The sequence below is a fragment of the Naegleria gruberi genome (assembly GCF_000004985.1).
Source record: "Naegleria gruberi genomic scaffold NAEGRscaffold_29, whole genome shotgun sequence".
Classification (NCBI taxonomy): domain Eukaryota; phylum Heterolobosea; class Eutetramitea; order Acrasida; family Naegleriidae; genus Naegleria; species Naegleria gruberi.
Window position 1 is genome coordinate 205,545 of NW_003163298.1, and position 22,074 is coordinate 227,618.

Consider the following 22,074-nt stretch of genomic DNA (forward strand, 5'->3'; position numbering starts at 1 on the left):
ATCCAACCAATTGGACCGATGTAAAACATGATGTATTCTCAAGTTTGAATAACTTTTTTGAGAGTGGAGGTATTGTATTAAATAGAGATGCTCAACCAAATCCTGATACAATGGTTCAGGAAGGAGATGATGAAATAATTATTGCAGTGAAGGAAATTTTGGAAACTAGAATTCGTCCTATGGTTCAAGAAGATGGTGGTGATATTGTATTTTCGAGATTTGATGAAGAAACTGGTACTGTTTATGTCAAATTACAAGGAAGTTGTGCCAGTTGTCCAAGCTCTACAGAAACCTTAAAGAATGGTATTGAAAATATGCTCATGCATTATATTGCAGAAGTGAATGCTGTAGAACAAGAATTGGACGAATTAGATCAAATTAGTGAAGATCAATTGAAAAAGACTGAAGAAAAGCTTGCCAAAGAAAAGGAAATTATTGATCATTATACTAAATAAATGAATTTTCTTTCTTGGATTCTTTTTAAATGAAATTTTAAAGGGTATCATTGGATTATTTAAAAGAGAAACACTTCCATTTTACTTAGAGTTATTATTTATTTAATTATTATTCAAAAAGAATTATTCTCGAGTTAAAGGTTTAAGCAATAAAGCAAACAGTTGTAATATCATCGAACTTGCCACCAAGTTGGCCAATCGCAACAGCGAATGGTGTTCTGGCCCATCTATTGAGTGCAACAGTTCTGGCTTCAAGAGTTACTCTTCTAGCCAACTCGCAAGCTTGCAATTCACCTCCAGGAGTACCTTGAGAAGAATTGGCAAGTAAATTATCTTTCATGTCCCATATTAAATTTCCAACAGATTCTGGGAAGAGATTATCCCAAACGCCATCAGTTGCCATCACAAGAACATCATCCTTTTCCAATTTGATTTCTTCATCAACAGCATGTTCTGGCAAATCATGGTAGGCGGTACTATTCCCTGGTGGAACAACACCAAGTTGGAATGGACAATTGAAATAATGTTGTTTTTCCTTAGTTTGGAAAATACAGGCTCCTTCTCTAAAAACTGCAAGGCCTGAATCTCCCAAGTTAGATGTTCTCAAAATTTTAGTATTCTTGTCGTAGGAAGCAATCGAAGCTGTGGTACTTCCAGCAAGAACTTGTCTTTCATTTACAATTAAATCATATGCCATTTGTAAAATCTTGTTTGGATTACTCAAAAGTTGGCTATCACCACCCTCACAAACAAGTTTGGCATTGTACATGAGCTGGTTACTGATGAGAGATGGATCAACTCCAACCTCGGCCCAACCTCCAACACCATCAGCAACACCAATAATTGTATAATTATCATTCTCAAAAGTGAAGAAGGCATCTTCTCCGCATTGTTCCTTATAATCAGAAGAATCTAATGATTTTGGTGCAGCAAATTTCTTTCCAACTCCAAAACCACATGCTTGTTTGGCATGACTCTCAATGGTAAAATCAAATTCGGAAGGTATTGAAGCACCAACAGGTTTTTCTTGTTGTTGTTGTTTTCTGTACAAATATTGTGGTACGTCACTAGTAGTGGATGGTTTAGCATTCTGAACACAGGTATTTAAATTATTGTAGGATTGGTATTTGAGTGGGATCATTCCTAGGAGAGATGAATGGAAATGTTTAAAAATGTTGTTAGTAGAGGTATTAGTTGTGGTGGTGGTGGAGGAAACTGTCCAATTGCTATTATTAAACAAGTGGGTTGGCAAAACTGATCGAACTAAACTATGACTATTACTTAAAGCCTTTGAAGCAAGACAAGTTGTAGTTTTTTGAAACATGGGTTCAGAAGCTTGATCTGATGAAGGTAAATCCGACTGAGAAGTTGTAGTAGAGGTACAAAACAAGTCCTTGTATTTTTTGTTTTGTTGTTCTGCTGCTGCTTCAGAGTGGATGAATAAAGTTGCTGCTGTTGTTGTAGCTGGTGTGTTGAGTGTTAAATTATTGCTCTTACTGCCTGCTGCTGAATGTTGAAAGGAGGAAATGGATAAATTATCTTCTTCTTCTTCAATAAAATCGAATAAATCTTCAATGTATTGTGGATGTTGGGAGTAACTTGGACTGTCTGGGTTTTCAAAAGAGGTATTAGATGGTTTTTGATTAATTTGACTTGTTGCTGCTTCAGAGGTAAAAGTATCAGCACTATTTGTTGCTTTTGTAGGGGTTAGCAAGGATGAGAATGGAAAACTATTTGAAGAAGGTAGAGACAATGATTGGTTTTGAGAGGCCACTTTCCGATATTGATTAAACTTAGCCTGAAGTGAAGAAGATGTTAGCTAGTTTTTTTTTTTTAAATTTAAATGAAAGATGGTAAAGTATGGCGCTTAAAAACTACAATTCTCTAAAAATAGAGTCGATTTAAGAGTGGAAAAACAAAAAATAGTGGAACTCAAGTTGATTGTTTTAGTTTACATTGAAAAACATTTTTAAGAGAAGGAGTTGAACTGTAACCTCATAAATTCCCCACCAGATTGTAAACATTAAGAAGATGGAGTTGTACAACAAAAAATATAAATATTAATAATTGCTTTCAAGAGGTGAGATCTCTGAACAAGAACAAACTTATGATGTTGTTCATAATAGTATATTTATTGAATTTTTAAATATCGATTTTATGCATTTTCATGGTTTTTAACAGAGAGCAGCAACAATTATGTTTACAATACTGTAGTTGAACGTTACAAATAAGGTGATAGAACAATCAACACCTGCCCTCTTTAATATATTAAACCTTCCTATTCGGAAATAGAATAAGCTCATAAAATAAGAAAGCACACGGAAGCGTTTACAATAAGTGTTGGATGCCACCAATCGCTTATTTACAATGGTATAATCGTAGATATTATATTCATTATCAGACATCTGTCCTAGTAATCAATTAAAATTGCTTGATGGAAAGCAATTACAAGCTATCAACATTGAAAATAATTGAATTTATCTCTTACGATTCTCGGCATTGCTAGGGCCCAAGTGTTAATTTATCTCTTTAAAGCTTGCCAAAACGGAATAATTTAACGCGTTGCATCTCTCACGAAAGAATATTCTTCGGACTCTTGTTTACACAACACCATAAAGAAACGAAAAATTTGAAAAAAACAACTAACGCATAACAGCTAATTTAACCAGTAGAGAGAGATTTAATTCCGCATTCAATATCACAATAGCAAACAACAACAACTAAAGCACACTCATTAGACGACTCTGAACCCTCCATCACTATTAGCTATCACAAAATGCTAAGTAACAATAATAATATCAAAGTAGAAGAAGAAATTTTGAATGAGTCCAATATTCAACAAGAAGAATCACTCTTCCTTGAAAAACCAAAGAGAAGACAAGGAAAGAAGAGTGTCAAGCTTGTAGAAGAACCTATTATTGCTGCTTCTACATCTTCAGAAGATACCAATAATAACAATGATAACGAAGAAGAAGAAGAAGAAGCAGATGATGAATATTCCGCAGATGACATCTCAGCAGGTACTCATGGTAGTAATCCTTCTAGACAATGGCAAAAGGATGACACTTTTAATAATCAAGCAGGTTATTGCATCTCTGTGGGTATTACTACCCGTGATGAAAGTTTACCAATTTATGACACTCCTTGCAAAATGTACTCTAGTTTACGTTACAAGCTTCAATATAAGTGTGTCATTGTCACATCAGGATTGTCTGCCAGTTCAACTCCTAAACTCTTAATGTGTCGTGTCACAGTCATTGATGAAGAAACTAGTAAGGAAATTAAGAAAGATAACAAACCAATCATTGATGATTCTCTCATTTCACTCAAATGCACAAGTACAAATGCCACTGCTGGTCAATCATTGGTATTTGAAGCCAATCACAAGATTAAATTCAAGAGTGTTTCATTCCATCATAATAAGAGCAAGTGGAGATTATTACTTCAACTCTTCTCTGACTCTAACCAAAGCATTAATACACCAGTACTTGTCATTAAGAGTGCTCCATTCCAAGTATACGCAAGAAGACCAAAGGTTTCTGAAAGAGATTCCACCAATGGTCTCCTCACCTCTACACCAGTTCCAACATCAAAGGAAGAAAAGAAACAAAAGAAGAAGAAGAATGAATTAAAAAAGAGAAAGAGATCTGCCTCAATGGCTAGTAAGGACATTGCTCCTCCAAAGATAGAAAAGCCATCCACTGATGAAGAAACTAATGCACCAACCATTCCAATAGTATCAACTGAATCTTGTATTGCAAGTTCATCCAAGGATGCTCCAATCATTACTGAACCAACCATTGCCAGCTCATCAACTTCAACCACCACATCTGATCCAACTCTTGTCAAGGAAGAACCAATCTCTCACACTGAAACCAAGACCTCCATCAAACAAAAGAAAAAGCTCCTTGATAACTTTTCCAAGACACTTGATACTCTCTTAAAGTTCCACTCAGAGATGGACGATGACAGTAAGAGACTTGCATTTGAAATGTTGCAACAAAGAATGTACAATCACTTTTATTCTGATTTGGTGCAGCAACATGAATGGATGGCCCAACAAATGGCAATTCAACATCAACACCAACAAATGCAAGATAACTTGTCGCCCCAAAATATTGAAACAGACCATGCTGTTCTTGAAGCTGGTTCTGCAGATGATATCATTGTTCAATGTGATAATGAATCTACCCACTATAATGACCATATGGAACATGATCACTTTTTGAACATGTGTGACAGTGGCTCATTCGAAGATAATATGATTTTACACAATGATTACCATCCATTTATTTAAATGACCCAATTGTTGGGTCATGTAATGGTGATCCACAATTTTTGTACAGTATATTGTTAACTAACTGAAATATTTCGGCCTTTTTCCATATGTTGTAAATAAACATGAGTATCCTTTTAATTATTATTAATTAGAACAATTTTTTTAATGCAATTGTAAATGTTTGGAAAGTGCATCATACCTTCTTAACAGTTCCAAAAACTTCTCTATTTCACCATTTATGGATCCTCAAATTTCTGCTTCCCACATCTAACAAATTGGTCTTTTTGCAATTCTATTGACAATGAAAGAAGTTGTTTCTAAAAGCTAGAAAATTATCTGGATATCTGAATATCTCGTTCATTTTGTATTGAATAAACTTCAATATTGTGCCATTCACATTGTCACAAATAACACTACTTCAAACTTTCTTTGCAGTGCTCACTCATGTTCATAAACAACCGTTTGAAACTTGAACAAGTACATGAATGAGATTGCAAGTCCGATCTTTATATTGGCAACTGAACTCCATGGAGAGTAGTATCTTGTGCCCGACCTTTCCTTGTGGAGAGACCAAGAACAAAGACCAATAACTTTCAAAAAAATGGACAAATTGAAACTCAACAACACTAATAGCTCAACATTCTTGCTACTATTGTTGTTTTTGCACTTGTTGTTTCTTGCTGCCCAACCAATTGTCCACGGTCAATCTTTATACCATGTAAAAACCATAGCAGGTAGTTATCCCTATGGTTACAATGGTGATGACATTGAACCTACCAAGGCAGAAATCACCCTACCTGATGGTCTTGCACTCTCTCCAAGCAACAATGGTGACATTTTCATAGTTGACAAGATAAATTGTCGAGTGAGACAAGTAGTGGCAAGTAGTGGTAAAATTAAAACAATTGTTGGTGTGGGTATTCCTGGTTCTGTCACGACAACTATAGCAACTATGGCTCGTTTGAATTATCCTAGTGCACTTGCTTTTCAGAACAGTGATGTCATGTACTTGTCTGATAATAGTCATGTTATTCGAAAGGTAGTATTATCTAGTAATTTGATTAGTACATATGCTGGTCAAGTTGGTGTACCAGGGAGTATTGGAGATGATGGAGTAGCTATCAATGCACTGTTGAATACACCAAGTGGAATTGCCATCTCTCCTGTGAATAATAATTTATATATTGCAGATACCTCAAATAACAAAATTCGTGTGGTTTCGTATACGGATGGTATCATTAGAACATTTGCTGGAGGTGGAACAGATACATCCACTGTGGTACAGGATGCAACTAATGCACAGTTTAACTTCCCCACTTCCATTGCAATCTCTAATAGTGGAGAAGTTTACATTGGCGATGACAAGATTAGAAAGGTGTTCAATAATGGCACCAGTGTACTTCTGTTCACTTCTTTTGGACTCTCTGGCCAGACTAATACAGTTTATGGAATGGCAGTATCTCCAATAACTGGTGCTCTCTATGTTACTGTTTCAGATAGAGTATACATGATTCAATCGAATGGAGTTGCAACATTAATAGCTGGATCAGGAGCTGGCTATGCTGGAGACAATCAATTGGCATCCAATGCCATGTTCAGAGTCACAAGAGGCATTGCTATATCCTCAAGTGGGGAGATTTTCATTTCTGATGGTGGAAATAACAGAGTTAGAAAGATTAACACCAACAATATCATCGCCACCGTAGCTGGAACAGGTTCCAATCTTGCCTACAATGGTGATAATATTGAGGCAGTGAAGGCAAAACTCTTTGGCCCAGAATCGGTTGCTGTCGCTCCAAATAATGAGGTTATTGTGGCCGACACAAGAAATGATAGATTGAGAAAGATTTCACTTGGTGGAATAATCACAACCATTACTCCAAGTTATAGTTCACCCAGATCTCCTCTCGTGCCCAATGTAGGGGAGTACTATTTTGTTGATTCGTCAACTGTGAAATATCTCATATCTTCTAGTGGCATTGTAATAACTAAAGCTGGATCTGGAACTACTGGATACAATGCTGATAACATTCCCGCTACAAGTGCTCATTTAAATTTTCCAAAAGGAATTGCCAGATCCACAAATGGAGATTTGTTCATTACCGATTCTGGAAATCATCGAATTAGAAAAGTGTTTTTAAATCAGACCATCATTACTGTAGCTGGTACTGGTACTTCTGCCTACAATGGAGATGGGCTATTAGCAACTAGTGCCAATATTAATAATCCATATGGAATTGTACTGACCTCTAATAATGAAGTTATTTTTTCAGAGTATGAAGGCCATCGAGTGAGAAAAATTCTCAATGATGGAACCCTCATTACCATTGCAGGAACTGGGGTGGATGGGTATAGTGGGGAGAATTTGAGCGGTTCTAATTCAATGTTGAGATATCCTGCTGGTCTTGCCATTTTATCCAATGATGAACTATTGATTTCTGATTCCCAAAACCATGCCATTAGGAAATTATTTAAGAATGGAACTTTGATAACCATTGCTGGTACTGCACCACTGTATGGATACAATGGTGAGAATTTGCACCCTTTGGAAACTCAATTTTATGGACCAATGGGTGTAGCTCTATCTGCTGATGAATCTAAAATTTTCATTGCTGACACAAGTAATGGAAAGGTGAGAGCGATCTCTTTTGGTTGTGACCTACAGAATCAATGTAGTGGGCATGGAGATTGTGCAGTGAACAATTGTTCGTGTTATTCTGGTTGGAGAGGAAGTTCTGATTGCTCTCTCTTCTCATGTGAAACATTGAATGCCTGCTCTGGACTTGGTACATGTGTGAGTAATAATACATGCTCATGTACTAGTGGATGGAAGGGAAGCCTCGATTGTTCCCACTTCTCATGTGAAACATTGAACAATTGTTCAGGGCATGGTGCATGTGTAGGTCCCAATACATGTTCATGTGATTTGGGGTGGAAGGGAAGCCTCGATTGTTCTTTCTCATGTGAAAAATTGAATGCCTGCTCTGGACATGGTGTCTGTGTGAGCAATAATACGTGTGTTTGCGATTCTGGTTGGAAGGGAAGTCTGGATTGCAATCTCCCTTCCTGTGAAATGTTTAAAAATTGTTCAGGACATGGCTCTTGTTTGAGTAGTAATACATGTTCGTGCTTGAGTGGATGGAAGGGAAGCCTAGATTGTTCCCTATTCTCTTGTGATGCTGTGAAAAATTGTAGTGGAAATGGAACATGTACATCAAGTAATGGTTGTTCATGCCTGGAAGGATATGGTGGATTGAGTTGTGATAATAGAATTGTTCCTCCTACCTATGTCTCTCCACTTGCATCCAAGAATGGTCCAGTTACTACTACAGGTAATTCTAACATTGGATTGATTGTTGGATTGGTTGTGGGTTTAACATTATTGGTATTGTTAATATTGCTTGCAATCATTGTTACCATCTGTCTCATTGTGAAATTAAAGAAGAAGAAAAGCAAACCACTGGTTACTAATGAAGAACCAATTGAAATGATAACAACCATTGATGAAAATGTTACTCAAACAGCCAATAGTTCATTACTTACCTCAGATTTCCCAAGCGATACCTTTAACAATTCCTATTACCAGTTGAATTCTTCCAATACTAACACAAGTGCTACTTCTCCTCCTCAAAACACAGATCATTCTTTGCTCAAAGATAGATACAAGATTCAACAAGTTATTGGTCAAGGTGCATTTGGTAAATGTTATCTCTGTTTGGATTCTAAAAAGAATGACATGCCAGTTGCCATCAAGACTATTAGTTATGATCAAAGTAGACATTCTAAAATTATTGATGAATGTTCCAAAACACTTTCATACAGACATGCAAATCTGGTTGAAGTATATGAATTCTTTGAAGCACAGATTATTCAATCTATTTGTATTGTAATGAAATTTTATGAAGGCGACTTGGAACATGCCTTGAAAGATTTGAAACAAGATGGAAAGATTGTCTCTGAGAAGATGATCATCTCCATCATGAAACAACTTGGAGATGGTTTGAACTATCTTCACCAAGAGAAACTAATTGTTCACAGAGATATCAAACCACGTAATATTTTCTACAGTAAATTGGACCGTGAATTGGATGAAATCCAAGTGGTTATTGGTGATTATGGAGAGGCAAAGGAAACTGGAGAAACTCAAAATTCAGTTGCAGGAACATTGCAATATATGGCGCCTGAGGTCTTTTCTAGAAAATACAGTTATAGTGCTGATATATTTTCACTTGGAGTTTCACTCATTCAGGCCATGGCAAATGAATCCTTAGATTTAAACATTACAGCTCAATTATTATACGATAAGGAAGAAGTGGTGTTGGACAGAACAATGGAACACTTGATATCAAGAGGTTACTCTGAGAAGCTTTGCAATTTTATTGTGACTATGGTCTCAAAGGAACCGAGTATGAGACCAACAAGTGCTGACATTCAAAATTTCACTCAAGATGATGGTGCCGAAAAGAGCATTTAATATTGTAATTAAATTATAAAATAATGGATCAAGTTTGTTTGGAATGTCATTAAAATTTCTGTTAATTCCAGTAAATAATCAATTCCAAGAAACTCTCATCTGGTTTTGAGTGATATGTTTGTTGTTATTAAGGTGGATTTTAATGAACTTTAGTTTCATTATTCTAATCTTGTGTACAAATTTCTTATTTTAGCACCCAACAATCATTCGGGTAAAATCAAAAAAAATGAAACTAGATGAACTTCCCCTCGACCTTCTTTTCATCATTTGCGATTTTGCCTTCATTCGCAACAATCCCGATTCTCGCCTCGAATCAAACATTAAAACTTTATGTTCGATGGATTTGATTTCATCAGTCCTGAGTAGAAATTACGAATTTAGGGGAAAATTGGAGGCAATTTGGAAAATTATTCTATTAAGTTATTTGGGTATTGTTTTGAATGATGATGAGCAGGGAACTGTGAATGTTCTACGATCAGGATTTTCATTCCAAGTTGCTGATTTTGAAAATACATTGGAGAAGGCTAGTAAGAAAACATTTAACAGATGTTTTGGGCTAATTAGAGAATGTGAGAAGAGGATTGGAAAGAGGAGATTTCAAGGTTTTGATATTGATACAAAGAGTGATAGAACTGTCTCAATTAGTGTTGTTGGAATGAGTGGGAGTGGAGTAAAATCCATGTTATATCGATATTTTGAAAATAAGTATATTGGAGATGATATTGGAATGATGGATGTGAATGATGATTACAATAAGGAAATTAATATTGGAGACAGAGTGGTGAATTTTCAATTCAGGAATGGAAGTGCTTATCAAGATCGATATTTAAGGGATAGTTAGTTTCATATCTGTTGTATGGTTAATTATTTAACAACATATTTAGCTGTTTTTCGATACTCTTCTGGGCATTTACTTGTTTTCAATGTTGATTCTGTTGAGGACTATGAAATAGAAAGCATGATTAGCACGGTTGGAAGAGTTCATGATGATGAGCTCATGCCCATTATTATATGTCTCAATAAGATTGATGTTATTGAGGGTCATCCAGAACTATACAAACTCAAACCAGAGTACCTGAAAGAAATTACTGAAAAATTATTCTATACCAATGTAGAAATCATTCCAACCAGTTCCAAGGACAACCTAAATATTTCAACAGTTATGGAAAAGATTGCTAAGAAGGCCTACTTTTACATTGATGGATTTGATTGTCTTCGAATGAGAAAACATCTCCAACTGGTTGTTAAGAAGGATAAAAAGATTCTTAGACAATTTAATAAGAAGTCAAATTGTATCCTTTCTTAATCCCAATTGGATACAATAAAATTAAATTATTGAATAAGCAAAACGAAATCGCCCACCGTGGGGGTCGAACCCACGACCACAAGGTTAAGAGCCTTGCGCTCTACCGACTGAGCTAGACGGGCTACTGTTAAAGGTCTTTTCAGTATTCATTCGTAAGTGTTCAAAAGAACAATCTGGGATCTCCTTTTATTGTTATTGACTTAATGTTAATAATTATTGCCACATGTTCCACATGCTGCAGCATTACCTTGCAATGGAGGAACGCCAGTACTTAAATTTCTTTTACAGTTTTTACACAAGGTAGCTCCACAAGATTTGCAACGAGCACTGTCGCTACTTCCACATCCACTTGACCAATTACACATTCTGATTTTGTTTTTTTGAGAAATTGAAATTGTTTGAGAACAAACTTGTTTATTCTTATACTTTTTTCAAAATCATGCTTTAGACTAATAGATAACATGGATGGCAAATAATTGGGATCAAAATAATGGATTGGTTGGTTAAATTGTAATAGTTTGTTGTAAACTAGATTCTTCCAGTTGAATTGGTAACTCTTAAACAATTCCTTACAAACATTGGTACTGCATTACAGTAAGATAAAGAAATATCACACAATGCAAGTTCTTATTACTGCAGAATTTCTCACATTTATCACGATGAAAAATGAGAAATTTTTTTTTTGAAAATAGGGGCTGAGCTGAGGTTATTATCTCTATGGTTTCAATAAATAAAACTTTAAAAATTGAAGGATAGGTAGAATAGATATCTGTCTTTGTATTTTTTAAATATCAAATATTAACTATTCGGGATAGAGTCAAAAATTAACCTCGAGTGCCGGGAATTGAACCCGGGTCGCCAGAGTGACAGTCTGGAATGCTACCACTATACCACACCCGATTTCACATTCTTTGTCATTAAAGTACGGATATATAAGTGTTACCTTAACCATTTTCCAAACTTGGTTTAACGGTGCAATAGAAAATTGGGAACACCCTCAGAACCATTTTTTCATCAATACCTGAATTTGTGAAAAAGATCAAAATTGGGTTGTTTACTTGGATTTTTTCTTTGATGTGGTGGTACTAGTGGATGAAGGGGTAGTTTGTGGAGGTGGATTGATAAGATTGGATAAAATTTGTTGGTCTTCCTTTAAGAGATTTAAAATTTCTACAGGTGGTTTCTTAGAGAACGCTTGTCCATTTCCCATAGATTGTTGTAAATTCCATAATTTCATTGCTTCTTGTTCACCTTGTTTTAATTCTCTCTCGACAGCAACAGCTCTTCCTGTAAAATGTTCAAACCATTGTTCAGATTCCTTGACTTTTGGATCATTTTCACCATACTTTTCTTTTAAGATCAAGTAATTCTTTCTCTCAAAAGTGACAGCATTCTTGTATTGTCTGAGGAAGTTGTAGGTCATGGCAATGGCATGGAGAGTGGTTGCTGATTGATCAGAATTTTCACCTAGAGTTGCATTATAAATTCTTAAACATTCGTGCAAGTACTTGAGAGATCTTTGCATGTCTCCCATATCTTGATACATCATGGCAATATTGAGCATGATGTGGGCAAGATCTGGATGATCAAATCCGCAGCACAAAACATGAATATATCTAGCTCTCAAGAAGTGTTTCAAAGCAAACTCAGCTTGTCCAACATTGAAACATAATAAACCTAAGAGTGAGTGAATTTGAGAAATGGTTGCACTGTCCAATCCCATAACTCTTCTGGAAATTAATAAGGCGTTATGTTGATGTAAGAAAGATTGAGGTAAATCGGAGGCATTAAATAAAATGGTGGCAAGGAAACTGAAACAGGTGGCTACTTCGTTATTCATTGGGCCCTTAACTTGTTGGAACATGATAATGGCTTGTGAGAGGAATTCAAAGGCCATTTCAAAATTTCCTTTAGTGAGTTGTTGTCTACCAACATCCAAGAGACTGTGTGCAGTCTTTGATCTTGGTGTACTGTGTTTGACAACAGGTTCAAGGGAAAGAATATCATTTTGGTTGAAAGGATTAGCAGTATTGAATTGGTATTCTCTCAAGAGAATTTGAAGACCAATCTTCATACAGAAACTTCTAACAGTAGCAATAGTCTTGAATTTAGTGATAAAATCATCTTCTAATTCAAATCTGTAATGAGTCTTGACACGTTCCTTAATGAGGGAGAAGAGGGTAGCTTGAGTAATGTCAGTCTCTTCGAGAGCCTTCTTATCCTTCTTGTTTGGTTCATGTTCATCAACATTGGTACCAAAGATGCAACACAAGAATTTGGAAATAAAGGTTGCCAAATTGGAATCTTCAACACTTCTCAAATACTTGTTATAGATGTGTTTGGCTGCTCTTGTAATCATTTCTTGCTTACACATCATTATAAGATGAGGAACAGAATGTTCCTTGGCAAGTTCAGCAATCTTACCTAGATATCTCATATTGATACCTCTTTCATGCATGGCATCAGTGAGAGTTCTACCATCAAATGGATTTTCTTCTCTGAGCTTGAATGATTGAACAAACTTTGGAAGGAGGAATTCGAGGAGGAATTTACCCAATTTTTGAACCTCTTGAATATCTTGATCAATAACTTCTTGAGAACCTCCCAACTTGGTGTTAGAGTGAATATCAGTATTGAATGCAATAACCAATTCATCCTTCTTTGTTTCTTCCTTCTTTTCCTCAGTTTCTTCCTTCTTTTCTTGTTGTTTACGTTTCTTTTGAGTAGTGACATAACTTTGAATCAATTCTGGTCTGAAAATGGCAATCTTATTTTCAAGGAAATTGGTGTCTCTTGGAGTAATACTGATCAAATCCAAAACATAGAAACGACCATCTGAACCAACAATACCCTTGCATTCGGATGGACACAAAATGGTATGTTCCTTTCCACTTTCATCGATAATGGTATGTTCCTTAATGTGGAGCTTTTCAGCAGCTTCCTTCATGAGAGAGTGGTACTTTGGATCTGTGACAAATGATTTTCCTTCATCAATAGAACCATAGACATGTTTAGATCCTTGATCACCTTGCAAAATACCTGGAATAATACTTTGAGCGACAACTCTGTAACCTCTATAGTCAACAATTGCAGATGCAAGAGTGTGAACACCAGGAACATCAGCTTCATTGAAAGCAATAACACCCTTGAGGTCATTATTGGCATTTTCATAAGCATATTGATCCATATCATTTTCATCCTTTGGTTCATCAGTATTAATTGAAAAACTAAAGAAGATATTGTTTTGAATATAGACGTGGGATGATTTTTTGTCAGTTGGATTGATTGGTGAGAGGCTCTTATCAACAACTGCCTTGGCACCTTTAACAGCAGCATCAACAAAATCACAATGAATCTTGAAAAGAGTTCTATCTCTAATCAATCTTTCATCCATAGCTCCTGAAGGGAGCTCCTTACAATTTTGATATTCTTCATTCCATTCTCTTTGTTGAATTCTTGGATCAGTTCCCAACATGGTAAAGAATGATTCTTCAGCTCTATTTGGATCATATTCGTGTTTTTCCTCAATATTAATCCACTTTCTGACATGGAAAGGAACTGGTGTGACCTCAAATGGATGCTTCTTAATTCTGGAACTCAAGAGTTTTGGGAAAGTGGCTCTGAACAATGGAGAAATGTCACAAATAAGACCAAGAAGTGTTTGATTCTTGTGTGGCTTGCTGGAAGGTAATGGATTGAACTTGATACCCTTTGTAGCATTCACATAGAATCCAGAAGGTGTGGCAGTAATGTGGAAAATTGCATTTTCCAAAGTTTCAATTTGCAAGTAGAACAAGTCACCCTTGATTTTTCTGTGTTCTGGAACAGGATTCCATGCAGAGAAGGTAATACTCTTGACACATTTTGGAAGTTCAGTATTAGAAAGCATGATGAGAGGTTCAAGAGAGCCAATTTTGAATGAATCGGCATCATATAAATTCTTTGTGTTAAATTCTTCTGGTGTTTGTGGCAATTCGACAACGCTAATCTTGTTTGTAAGATTTGGTTTCTTTTCATCGGAATTACCTTCATTGCCATTTTCTTCTTCATTCATTACCACAGTCTTTAATTCAACACGATCAATCTTTGAAGAAGATGTTGAAACCTTCTTCTTCTTTTTCTTTTTAGTTTCCCCAGCTGATGAATCTGTATTTGTTGATTGTGAAGATTGATGGGATGGCAGTGTTTGACCTTCTAATTGTAAAAATTCCAAATCACAATTTAAAGCATGACCCAAATCGTTATACAGTTCAGAATTCACAGATGAGAAGAATGAAGGGAAGGAATGTTGGTTGTTTTTGGTTGCAGAATGGACAATGCCAGTAGAAAGATACAAATCGTCAATTTTAGAATAAAGTAATTCTCTCAAACGATATACGTGAGTTCTAGCTGATTTGTTATCATATGGCAGTGTGTGCATATTAATTTCTACTCCATCTTTAATTTCAGGATAATCAGCAATGTCGGAAAAGTCATCCAAAGTCTTTCCTTTCACTGTGAATTCATAACTAGTAATGTAACTGGTCTCTACACATTCTGCTAAAAGTTGTTTAATTTCCAATGTAGAGTCACCTTTAGTAATTTGGAGTTTCAATTTACTACCAGTCAAAGTTTTGATGAAAACAGAGAAAACTTCTGCTTCCATAAAGGGTTGCTCTTGTTCTTGTTGTTCCTTTTCCATTTGATGCTCCACTTCTTGAACATATTGTTCCAAGTATTCATCCAAGTCTACACAATGTTGTCATGACAATCAAAAAATAAAAACAACCTACCTGCTTGAACCTTTTCTTCCAAGTGCATTGAAAAATCAAAAGACATTTTGATGACGAATTATTTCTATACTATTAGTTGAATGTATTTGAATCCGAAAGAACCCGACAATAATAAGGATGATAATGATGAAAAACCCAACAAAAAGTAATATGGTATTTTTTAGGGTTTCAAAAATCAACCAGAATGTGTGGTGTGTTTTGTTGAATTTTTTTTTCTTTGAGGTTTTTTGCTTCAACTAAAATTTTCTCTATCAATTTGACCGACATGATTTTGATAGAATCGAGCAGCAGAAGATATGAATTGCTGCTTCACACACTCAAGATGAGCCAATCGGATAGATGCTTGAGAGTAATCGGCACTAATTGATTTTCAAGTGGTTGCCTAAAGGGATTATTCAAGTCAATCAATTTGATAATAGTGATAAATAATGATAATTGTGAATAAACCTGAATTGTAGTCTGTCATTTTGAATATCATTGGATTTGCAATGGTATTTAATATTCACAGTTTAAGGGTAGTCAAAAATGCATTATTGAAAAATTGTCCTCGTTTCATTGAGCTCCTGATAACAATAGATTCTTTATACATAACAAACTTGAATACATCTCTGTGGAGAAATGGCCATTTTCACATATCTTCTCTTATATCTGTATTTGTAAAGTTGCTTATTCCCTGCTGTTGACTTTAAGTGTTCGAAAAGGTATAACATTTTTCCAAAATTAAGATAACATGTCACCTTAGTCACTCAATATGCATATTATTTGACTTTTTTCAAAGAGATTTGAGCTCAAACTGTAAGATCTGAAAATACAGGATTCTCAGTGCTAACCATGATTTTGCTTTTCCATCTTAGAGATCTATCATTGAATCTCCTAGCAGTTTGATAATTACAACATCTGTTCGTCTCTTTACCAAAACTTTCTCAACCAACATTGAATTAATACAATGCCACAACAGTTTAACATGACCAATTTATTAGATATTGAACAGCACATCCTGACTATGGAGTGGGTTAAAAAGACCATGGATTCTTAATGAATTGGATCTTATTGTTTTGTATTGTTAGTCATAACCAAAGAATCACTTGCATTTTTCATTCAACTTTTTGCAGTTCTCATCCAGCTGTCACCCTCAAAACAAACCCATCACACCGAAAAAGAACCTGACAGAATAGCAAACACTGCTTGGTTGAATGCAAACCAAACAACATATTTTCTGCTTGATTAGCTAGTAATCTCCCTCACTACCAGTCATCAAACGCTGAACCTCTTCAATTTCTTCTTCTTCATTCACAAACAACATCAATAGCAATCTGAGTAAGTAGGAGAATCATTCCCAAAGCTCTCAGTTATTGCATTTGGGTTGAAGATTCTCAGCAAGAAACTACGTCGAAAAAAAATCGCAACCGCCCTTTTACCGCCAACTCTCTTTCCAAACAACAACATACTTATTGTGTGTTCAATACTACTAGACTTCTTGGTACATTACGCAGCGAGAATCATCATTAGTAATAGACAATAATACATTCTAACAACAAGAGTAGTACATCAAGAAGAAGAAGAAGAATTTTTTCAATTCACTCTAGTAGAAATATTTGAAAACGTTTAATAGCCTGTGGCGATACAACTAAACCTTTCCCTTTTTCATAGTCAAAAGTTCAACCTCGGTTGTGTGGCTGTTCCGAAGATTCTCATCCAAGATCATCATCATCACTAGTAGTATCATCTTTTGAGGATCCATCATCCCCTTCATATCTTTATATTTATTCTGTTTATAGATATTGTTTCATACTGTACATATATTCCAATTCTAATTATCTGGCACGATCAGCATTGAACAAGTTAATTGATTATCTAAACTACCATTATCCCTTTTCCATTTAATCTATATCATCAACAAGATTATATATAACTGAAAAGAATCATTTCAGAAAAAAGTTTAAACATCTCTCGACTGTAAGTACAAGTTACAATATTTATTCATGATCATTTATTTCAATTTATTGAATCATAGAATATGACAAGCCTGATTGATACTGTTGAACAAGTTGTCTCCCCAACATCAACAACATCTCCAATGATTAACATACACTCAGCGTGTACTTCCTCCTGTTCCTTTGATTGCACAGCAGAAAGAGAAACAACATGCTATGAAGATGCCTGCTCTGAACATAGCTGTGGTGATCACCACCACGAAGAAACAAGAGAGCATGCACCAGCTACAAATATGCCTCTTGTAGTAGGCCCTGCTCTAGTTTCCCCGACTGCTGTTGCCAATGGCTGCAAATCGTGTTATACTAGACCACCACATTTGAGAGCCAAGTGTTGTGGACCTGGTAAGGCAAAGCTCTTTAAGAAAAAGTCAAAGGTTTTGGGAGCTGTATTGGCAGAGAGTGGAATTCTTTCTGATTTGTTAGAGAAGGAAAAACAAGAAAAGGATTCCCTCTCGAATACTGGTTCATACATTCACCTCACTCAATTTACATCTGTTGTTGGTGAAGAAAACAATTGTACAAAAGAAGTACTCACCACTACTTCACATAAGGAACACGTAGACGAGACATTGATAGAACAAGCCAACCATAGCAGCTTACCTCCACTGGTAGATGTTTCCACACATCAAGAAGCCATTGAAAAACCTTCGAGAATGAGATCCTTTTTGAGTGGATTATTACAGAGAAAACAAAAGGTTATGGTAACTCTGGGTTTTTCTGGTGATTCCTCAACAACAAGTATGGAAACAACTTCTGATTCTTCACTGACGACAACAGAAAACTAGACACTTCCTGATGTTAACAAGTTACAATATTCCTATAGTCAAATGACAATAGTCATTCTCGTTTTCCAATTGTGCTTCATAGCACTTCCATTAGCGAAACATTTCGATGAATTTGTGAAATGTCAAGATGGAAAATCCCTCCATTAATTTATTTAACTCCTAAATGAATGGCAAGTGCCATTACTCACCTCTCATAATAAATCTAAAAACCGAACGATTTCATTATTAAACAAGTCAAAAGTCTTGAACAAAATTCAATCTCTGCAAAGAGATATTGGAATATTAAGTTTATTACTGAATCACACTTTTAAGGTCCCACCTTTCAGTAGGAGGATAGTGGACTGCATGTGACTTTCCTACTTCAACTCGAGTTTTCAAAGTTAATAACTCTTCGCGTTCGTTCTGACTACAAGAATTGAAACATGTGGCATCTAGAACAATTACTTTGATATCAAAACCTCTATCTTCCATCATTCTCAATAATGAGATAATGTTTGACTGGTAAACATGAACCCAAACCATATTAATAATCAAATCATCTCTCAACAATGGAATGATCTTTTCAGAATCTGAATCAATGTTGAACAGTTGATAATGTGAAACGTAGCCAACATATTGATTTTCAACTCCTGGTAAAGTTGTTTGGAAATTGATTACCATTGTTTGTAATCCCGTCTCTGTTAAATCAAGTGAATTATTCAAAAAATCGAGAGATTTCAACTCGATAAAATTGGAGCTAGAATAGGCTCTCACATTAACTTCACTATTGGAAGGATCGAATATTAGGTGAGCATTCTTTAAAATCATTAACATTCCAAATGATTTGGTATAGGCATCACTTTCAATTGTTAAATATTTGAGAGGAATTTCTTTAGTTCTCTTCAGTAGCCAGTAATAAGAAACGAATCCCAATCCAAAAAAGCCAAAGGTATTAATTGAAATAGTGTCAAGATTACATTTGAATTTGTTTTCCGACTTCATCAAATGATGAATGAACATGGTATTGGTAACTCTATCAGAACATTCGTGGAATAGATTGTAAATTTTAGAAATGGACGAAAGGCTTCTAAATCCATGATATGTCTTGAATATTTTCTCCATAAAAGTGTGCATCTTATCATATGGAGCCAATCTAAGAATTGCAATCTCGCCTCTATTTGGCATTGTCAAGTTGCTAAGCCATGAGAAATTCGTAGAATAATGAAGAAAATAGTAGAATCTCTTACAAGTCAAAGAAATTGAGGGAAAATCTCTTGGAAACACTAGAAAGGAAAGGACATGTCCCATTAAATCATCAATTAGCCACTCTGGCCCAACTGAATACTCTTTCACTAATCTCACTGCATGATTCTCTGGTTTCTTTTCACTCATTTCGGTAATTCTATTGGAAATTTCCTCTTCCACACACTCAATACAAATAACAATCTTTTCGTCGGGTGCAAACAAATACATGAGCTCGTCAAGTTTCTCTTTCAGAAAATCGACCAATAATTCATTGGTTTCCTTTTTAAACTTTTCCAAGGTTAGCAATTTCAAACTGTTTTCATTTAAATTGAAATAATTATGCAGCACGTTTAATGCCATTCTCCATTCCTCTGCATTTGTATATCTATTTAGAAATGCAGTTTCTAGAAAAACCTTCTCCATTGACAACCAATTTTCACTCACAATATCATACATGTTAGATTGCTGATTGATTTGTGCCAATTCATCATCAATTATTTTCAATAATTCTTGATCATGATCATCAACCACTTCTTCTGCATTTCCCATTCGATTCCTTCTTCTTCTCCTACTATGAAAATAATAGAAAATCAATTTATGAATCAACTCGCTCACTAAACGATGACACCGAACACATTTCAATTGTGGCCAACAATGAATTAAACAGAGGGAGTAGTTTCCGTGAGCACATGGAGGACTATTACAAATGGAACAAGTGTATCGACGTGAACACATTTTTTTGATCTTGTTGAACAGTTTACAATGATGCTAATTGAGATGATGCTTCAAAATTATGGTGTTCATCACGAATATTAGTATTGTTTAAAATTCGAAAGATAATATTCGAATTTAGTTCATTCCGAAGTTTAGTTGTTATTATTGAAAATATAATTTATTTTCAATTCCAATCTGATGTTTCTCAATTCAATACCATATAATCCTCTCTCATTCTCGATATTAATAATACTTTAAATCTGTGATGAATTTAATCATAATAATAATATTAAATCTCTTTAAAGTTTTCATCAATGAGAATGAATTATTCTTCATGATGTTCATCATGATCATGTCCGTGATAGGAATTTGTAAATTCGCCCAAAGTTTTGAATACATTTGCAACGAGTTGGAAAAATTTAATAAAAATATCGCGCATTGCAGCTAACATTTTTTTTTCAAACCAAAAATCTCGGAAAATTGTAATATTTATTTCATTTAATTGCTTTACCAATTATCAATAATTATTTTGTGAATAATAACAGGCAAGTGAGAATGAGTTAGTTGGGTGCACACAACTAGAAGAAAACTTGGCCAAGTTCATTCACCTTCCAAAAAAAAAATGTCCTCTCTCAAAAAGCAGGAAGAAACTCTTTCCTCATCCGATGAAGAAAAGCTCTTGAAAGCCTTTCGTGAATACTCTGCAACTGTTTCCATCGATACAATCGATGGCCCAGTGGAGGTGATCAAAAACGAATATGCCAACATGGTGAACAAAGTGGCACATGAGGGAGAGCTCATGCTACAAATATTACCATATTATTCGGGCTTGTTTGATTACTTGCCATCTAGTTTGAAACAGGATAATGAGTTTAGGATGGGAGCTGTTAAGATTTCCACTAGTTATGCTCGAAATTTTTATCAGATTGATAATGTGGATATTTGTAAATATGTGTTGGATCATACGAAAAGAAAAAGATGGGACACTAGAAATGTATTGATGAGTTTTTCAAAAACAGTGTTGGAGAATGAGGATATTTCAAAGAAATTGGCAAAGAAGTTTCCAATGTTCATTAATCTTTGTCCAAAATTGTGTCGTGATGTAAAATTAGTCAAGATTGCAATTGAGAATGATGGAAGGGCTATTCGACATGCTTCGAGGGAATTGTTGAGAAATATTAACAATAGGCATTTGATTTTGACAGCTGTCAAGAATTCAAGAAAGAGTCTTTATTACGTTTTGGATTGTATTGACAGATCATTTGCAAAACATCCAATCCTCAGTAATGCTGCATTCATGAATTTCAAAAAGAGATGGTTATGTCACATAATACCAGCTAGCATTGAGGTTGAAATGAGAAAATTATTCAGAGAAGAATATTCACAAGCTGTGAAAAGCAAAGGAAATTCATATAAGGATCCATTGACACATGGAAAGAGTGGAAAAGCACTTCCAAAGGAATATTTCGAACAAGAATATGTTAATTTTTGTAATGAAGAGGAACAGTTTTTCAAATCTCATTTTCTCTATTGTCATGATAATTTCTTTGGACATTTTTCTGATCTCTCCATAACAACAACAACAACATTCGAATAAGCTGATTTTTCTATCATTGACAACACACTGTAAATAAAACAACAACGAGAAATATATTTTACAATTTATTAATCCTAGCGCTAGAGATCTCATTGCTGGTTAAAAAGATTTTCATCACTCCTTACTCCGGGTTAGACGAATCTAATCCCAATTGGAAACTAATCTTCCTAAACTCTAAGTAAATTGACCACCAAATCCTTTGGATCCAAATGGCCAACTGCAGATGTCATCAGCTTATGACCTCAAAAGTTCCATTCAAAAAAAACCCGCCAACGGTCACTAAGAGGATAAATTGCTTGGTGCAGAAGAAGAATATATAGTTTAAATAGATTACACTCCAACTCCCTATTATTTGTTTTTATAGGAGTGATGAAAAAGAGTAGAATAATGCTTCAGGATGAGGATGAATACTCCTCCGAATTGGTTCTAGAGGAAATTCCCATTCAGCAAGTGGGTGCTCCTCAGAAAATGTAT

General features: G+C 35.2%; 8 protein-coding genes and 2 non-coding genes across 10 annotated transcripts; 4 read left to right on the plus strand and 6 right to left on the minus strand.

Moving 5' to 3' along the window:
- Positions 1-538: 538 nt before the first annotated feature.
- Positions 539-2,955, minus strand: NAEGRDRAFT_58273 (protein phosphatase; the record flags this gene model as incomplete). The annotated part of the gene is made up of 2 exons (XM_002676211.1): positions 539-2,253; positions 2,944-2,955. 2 exons carry the CDS (start codon positions 2,953-2,955, stop codon positions 598-600), a joined length of 1,668 nt encoding a protein of 555 aa, XP_002676257.1. The 3' UTR covers positions 539-597.
- Positions 2,956-3,109: 154 nt separating this feature from the next.
- On the plus strand, positions 3,110-4,874 carry NAEGRDRAFT_58274 (uncharacterized protein). Its single transcript, XM_002676137.1, has one exon. It carries the CDS (start codon positions 3,232-3,234, stop codon positions 4,750-4,752), a length of 1,521 nt encoding a protein of 506 aa, XP_002676183.1. The 5' UTR covers positions 3,110-3,231; the 3' UTR covers positions 4,753-4,874.
- A 461-nt stretch (positions 4,875-5,335) lies between these two features.
- On the plus strand, positions 5,336-9,208 carry NAEGRDRAFT_68530 (NHL repeat-containing protein; the record flags this gene model as incomplete). Its single annotated transcript, XM_002676138.1, has 1 exon — positions 5,336-9,208. The coding sequence occupies one exon, from the start codon at positions 5,336-5,338 to the stop codon at positions 9,206-9,208; it is 3,873 nt and encodes a 1,290-aa protein (XP_002676184.1).
- A 1,355-nt stretch (positions 9,209-10,563) lies between these two features.
- Positions 10,564-10,636, minus strand: NAEGRDRAFT_t368. The gene has a single exon. It is a non-coding gene; the product is annotated as a tRNA-Lys (tRNA).
- Positions 10,637-10,720: 84 nt separating this feature from the next.
- NAEGRDRAFT_34235 (uncharacterized protein) lies at positions 10,721-10,879 on the minus strand (the record flags this gene model as incomplete). The annotated part of the gene is made up of 1 exon (XM_002676212.1): positions 10,721-10,879. One exon carries the CDS (start codon positions 10,877-10,879, stop codon positions 10,721-10,723), a length of 159 nt encoding a protein of 52 aa, XP_002676258.1.
- Positions 10,880-11,343: 464 nt separating this feature from the next.
- Positions 11,344-11,414, minus strand: NAEGRDRAFT_t367. The gene has a single exon. It is a non-coding gene; the product is annotated as a tRNA-Asp (tRNA).
- A 135-nt stretch (positions 11,415-11,549) lies between these two features.
- NAEGRDRAFT_80039 (uncharacterized protein) lies at positions 11,550-15,195 on the minus strand (the record flags this gene model as incomplete). The annotated part of the gene is made up of 1 exon (XM_002676213.1): positions 11,550-15,195. The coding sequence occupies one exon, from the start codon at positions 15,193-15,195 to the stop codon at positions 11,569-11,571; it is 3,627 nt and encodes a 1,208-aa protein (XP_002676259.1). The 3' UTR covers positions 11,550-11,568.
- A 1,485-nt stretch (positions 15,196-16,680) lies between these two features.
- On the plus strand, positions 16,681-18,292 carry NAEGRDRAFT_80040 (uncharacterized protein). The gene is made up of 2 exons (XM_002676139.1): positions 16,681-17,242; positions 17,301-18,292. Exon 2 carries the CDS (start codon positions 17,304-17,306, stop codon positions 18,063-18,065), a length of 762 nt encoding a protein of 253 aa, XP_002676185.1. The 5' UTR covers positions 16,681-17,242; positions 17,301-17,303; the 3' UTR covers positions 18,066-18,292.
- A 64-nt stretch (positions 18,293-18,356) lies between these two features.
- On the minus strand, positions 18,357-20,024 carry NAEGRDRAFT_68535 (uncharacterized protein; the record flags this gene model as incomplete). Its single annotated transcript, XM_002676214.1, has 1 exon — positions 18,357-20,024. The coding sequence occupies one exon, from the start codon at positions 20,022-20,024 to the stop codon at positions 18,357-18,359; it is 1,668 nt and encodes a 555-aa protein (XP_002676260.1).
- A 601-nt stretch (positions 20,025-20,625) lies between these two features.
- On the plus strand, positions 20,626-21,600 carry NAEGRDRAFT_49720 (uncharacterized protein; the record flags this gene model as incomplete). The annotated part of the gene is made up of 1 exon (XM_002676140.1): positions 20,626-21,600. The coding sequence occupies one exon, from the start codon at positions 20,626-20,628 to the stop codon at positions 21,598-21,600; it is 975 nt and encodes a 324-aa protein (XP_002676186.1).
- Positions 21,601-22,074: the final 474 nt, after the last annotated feature.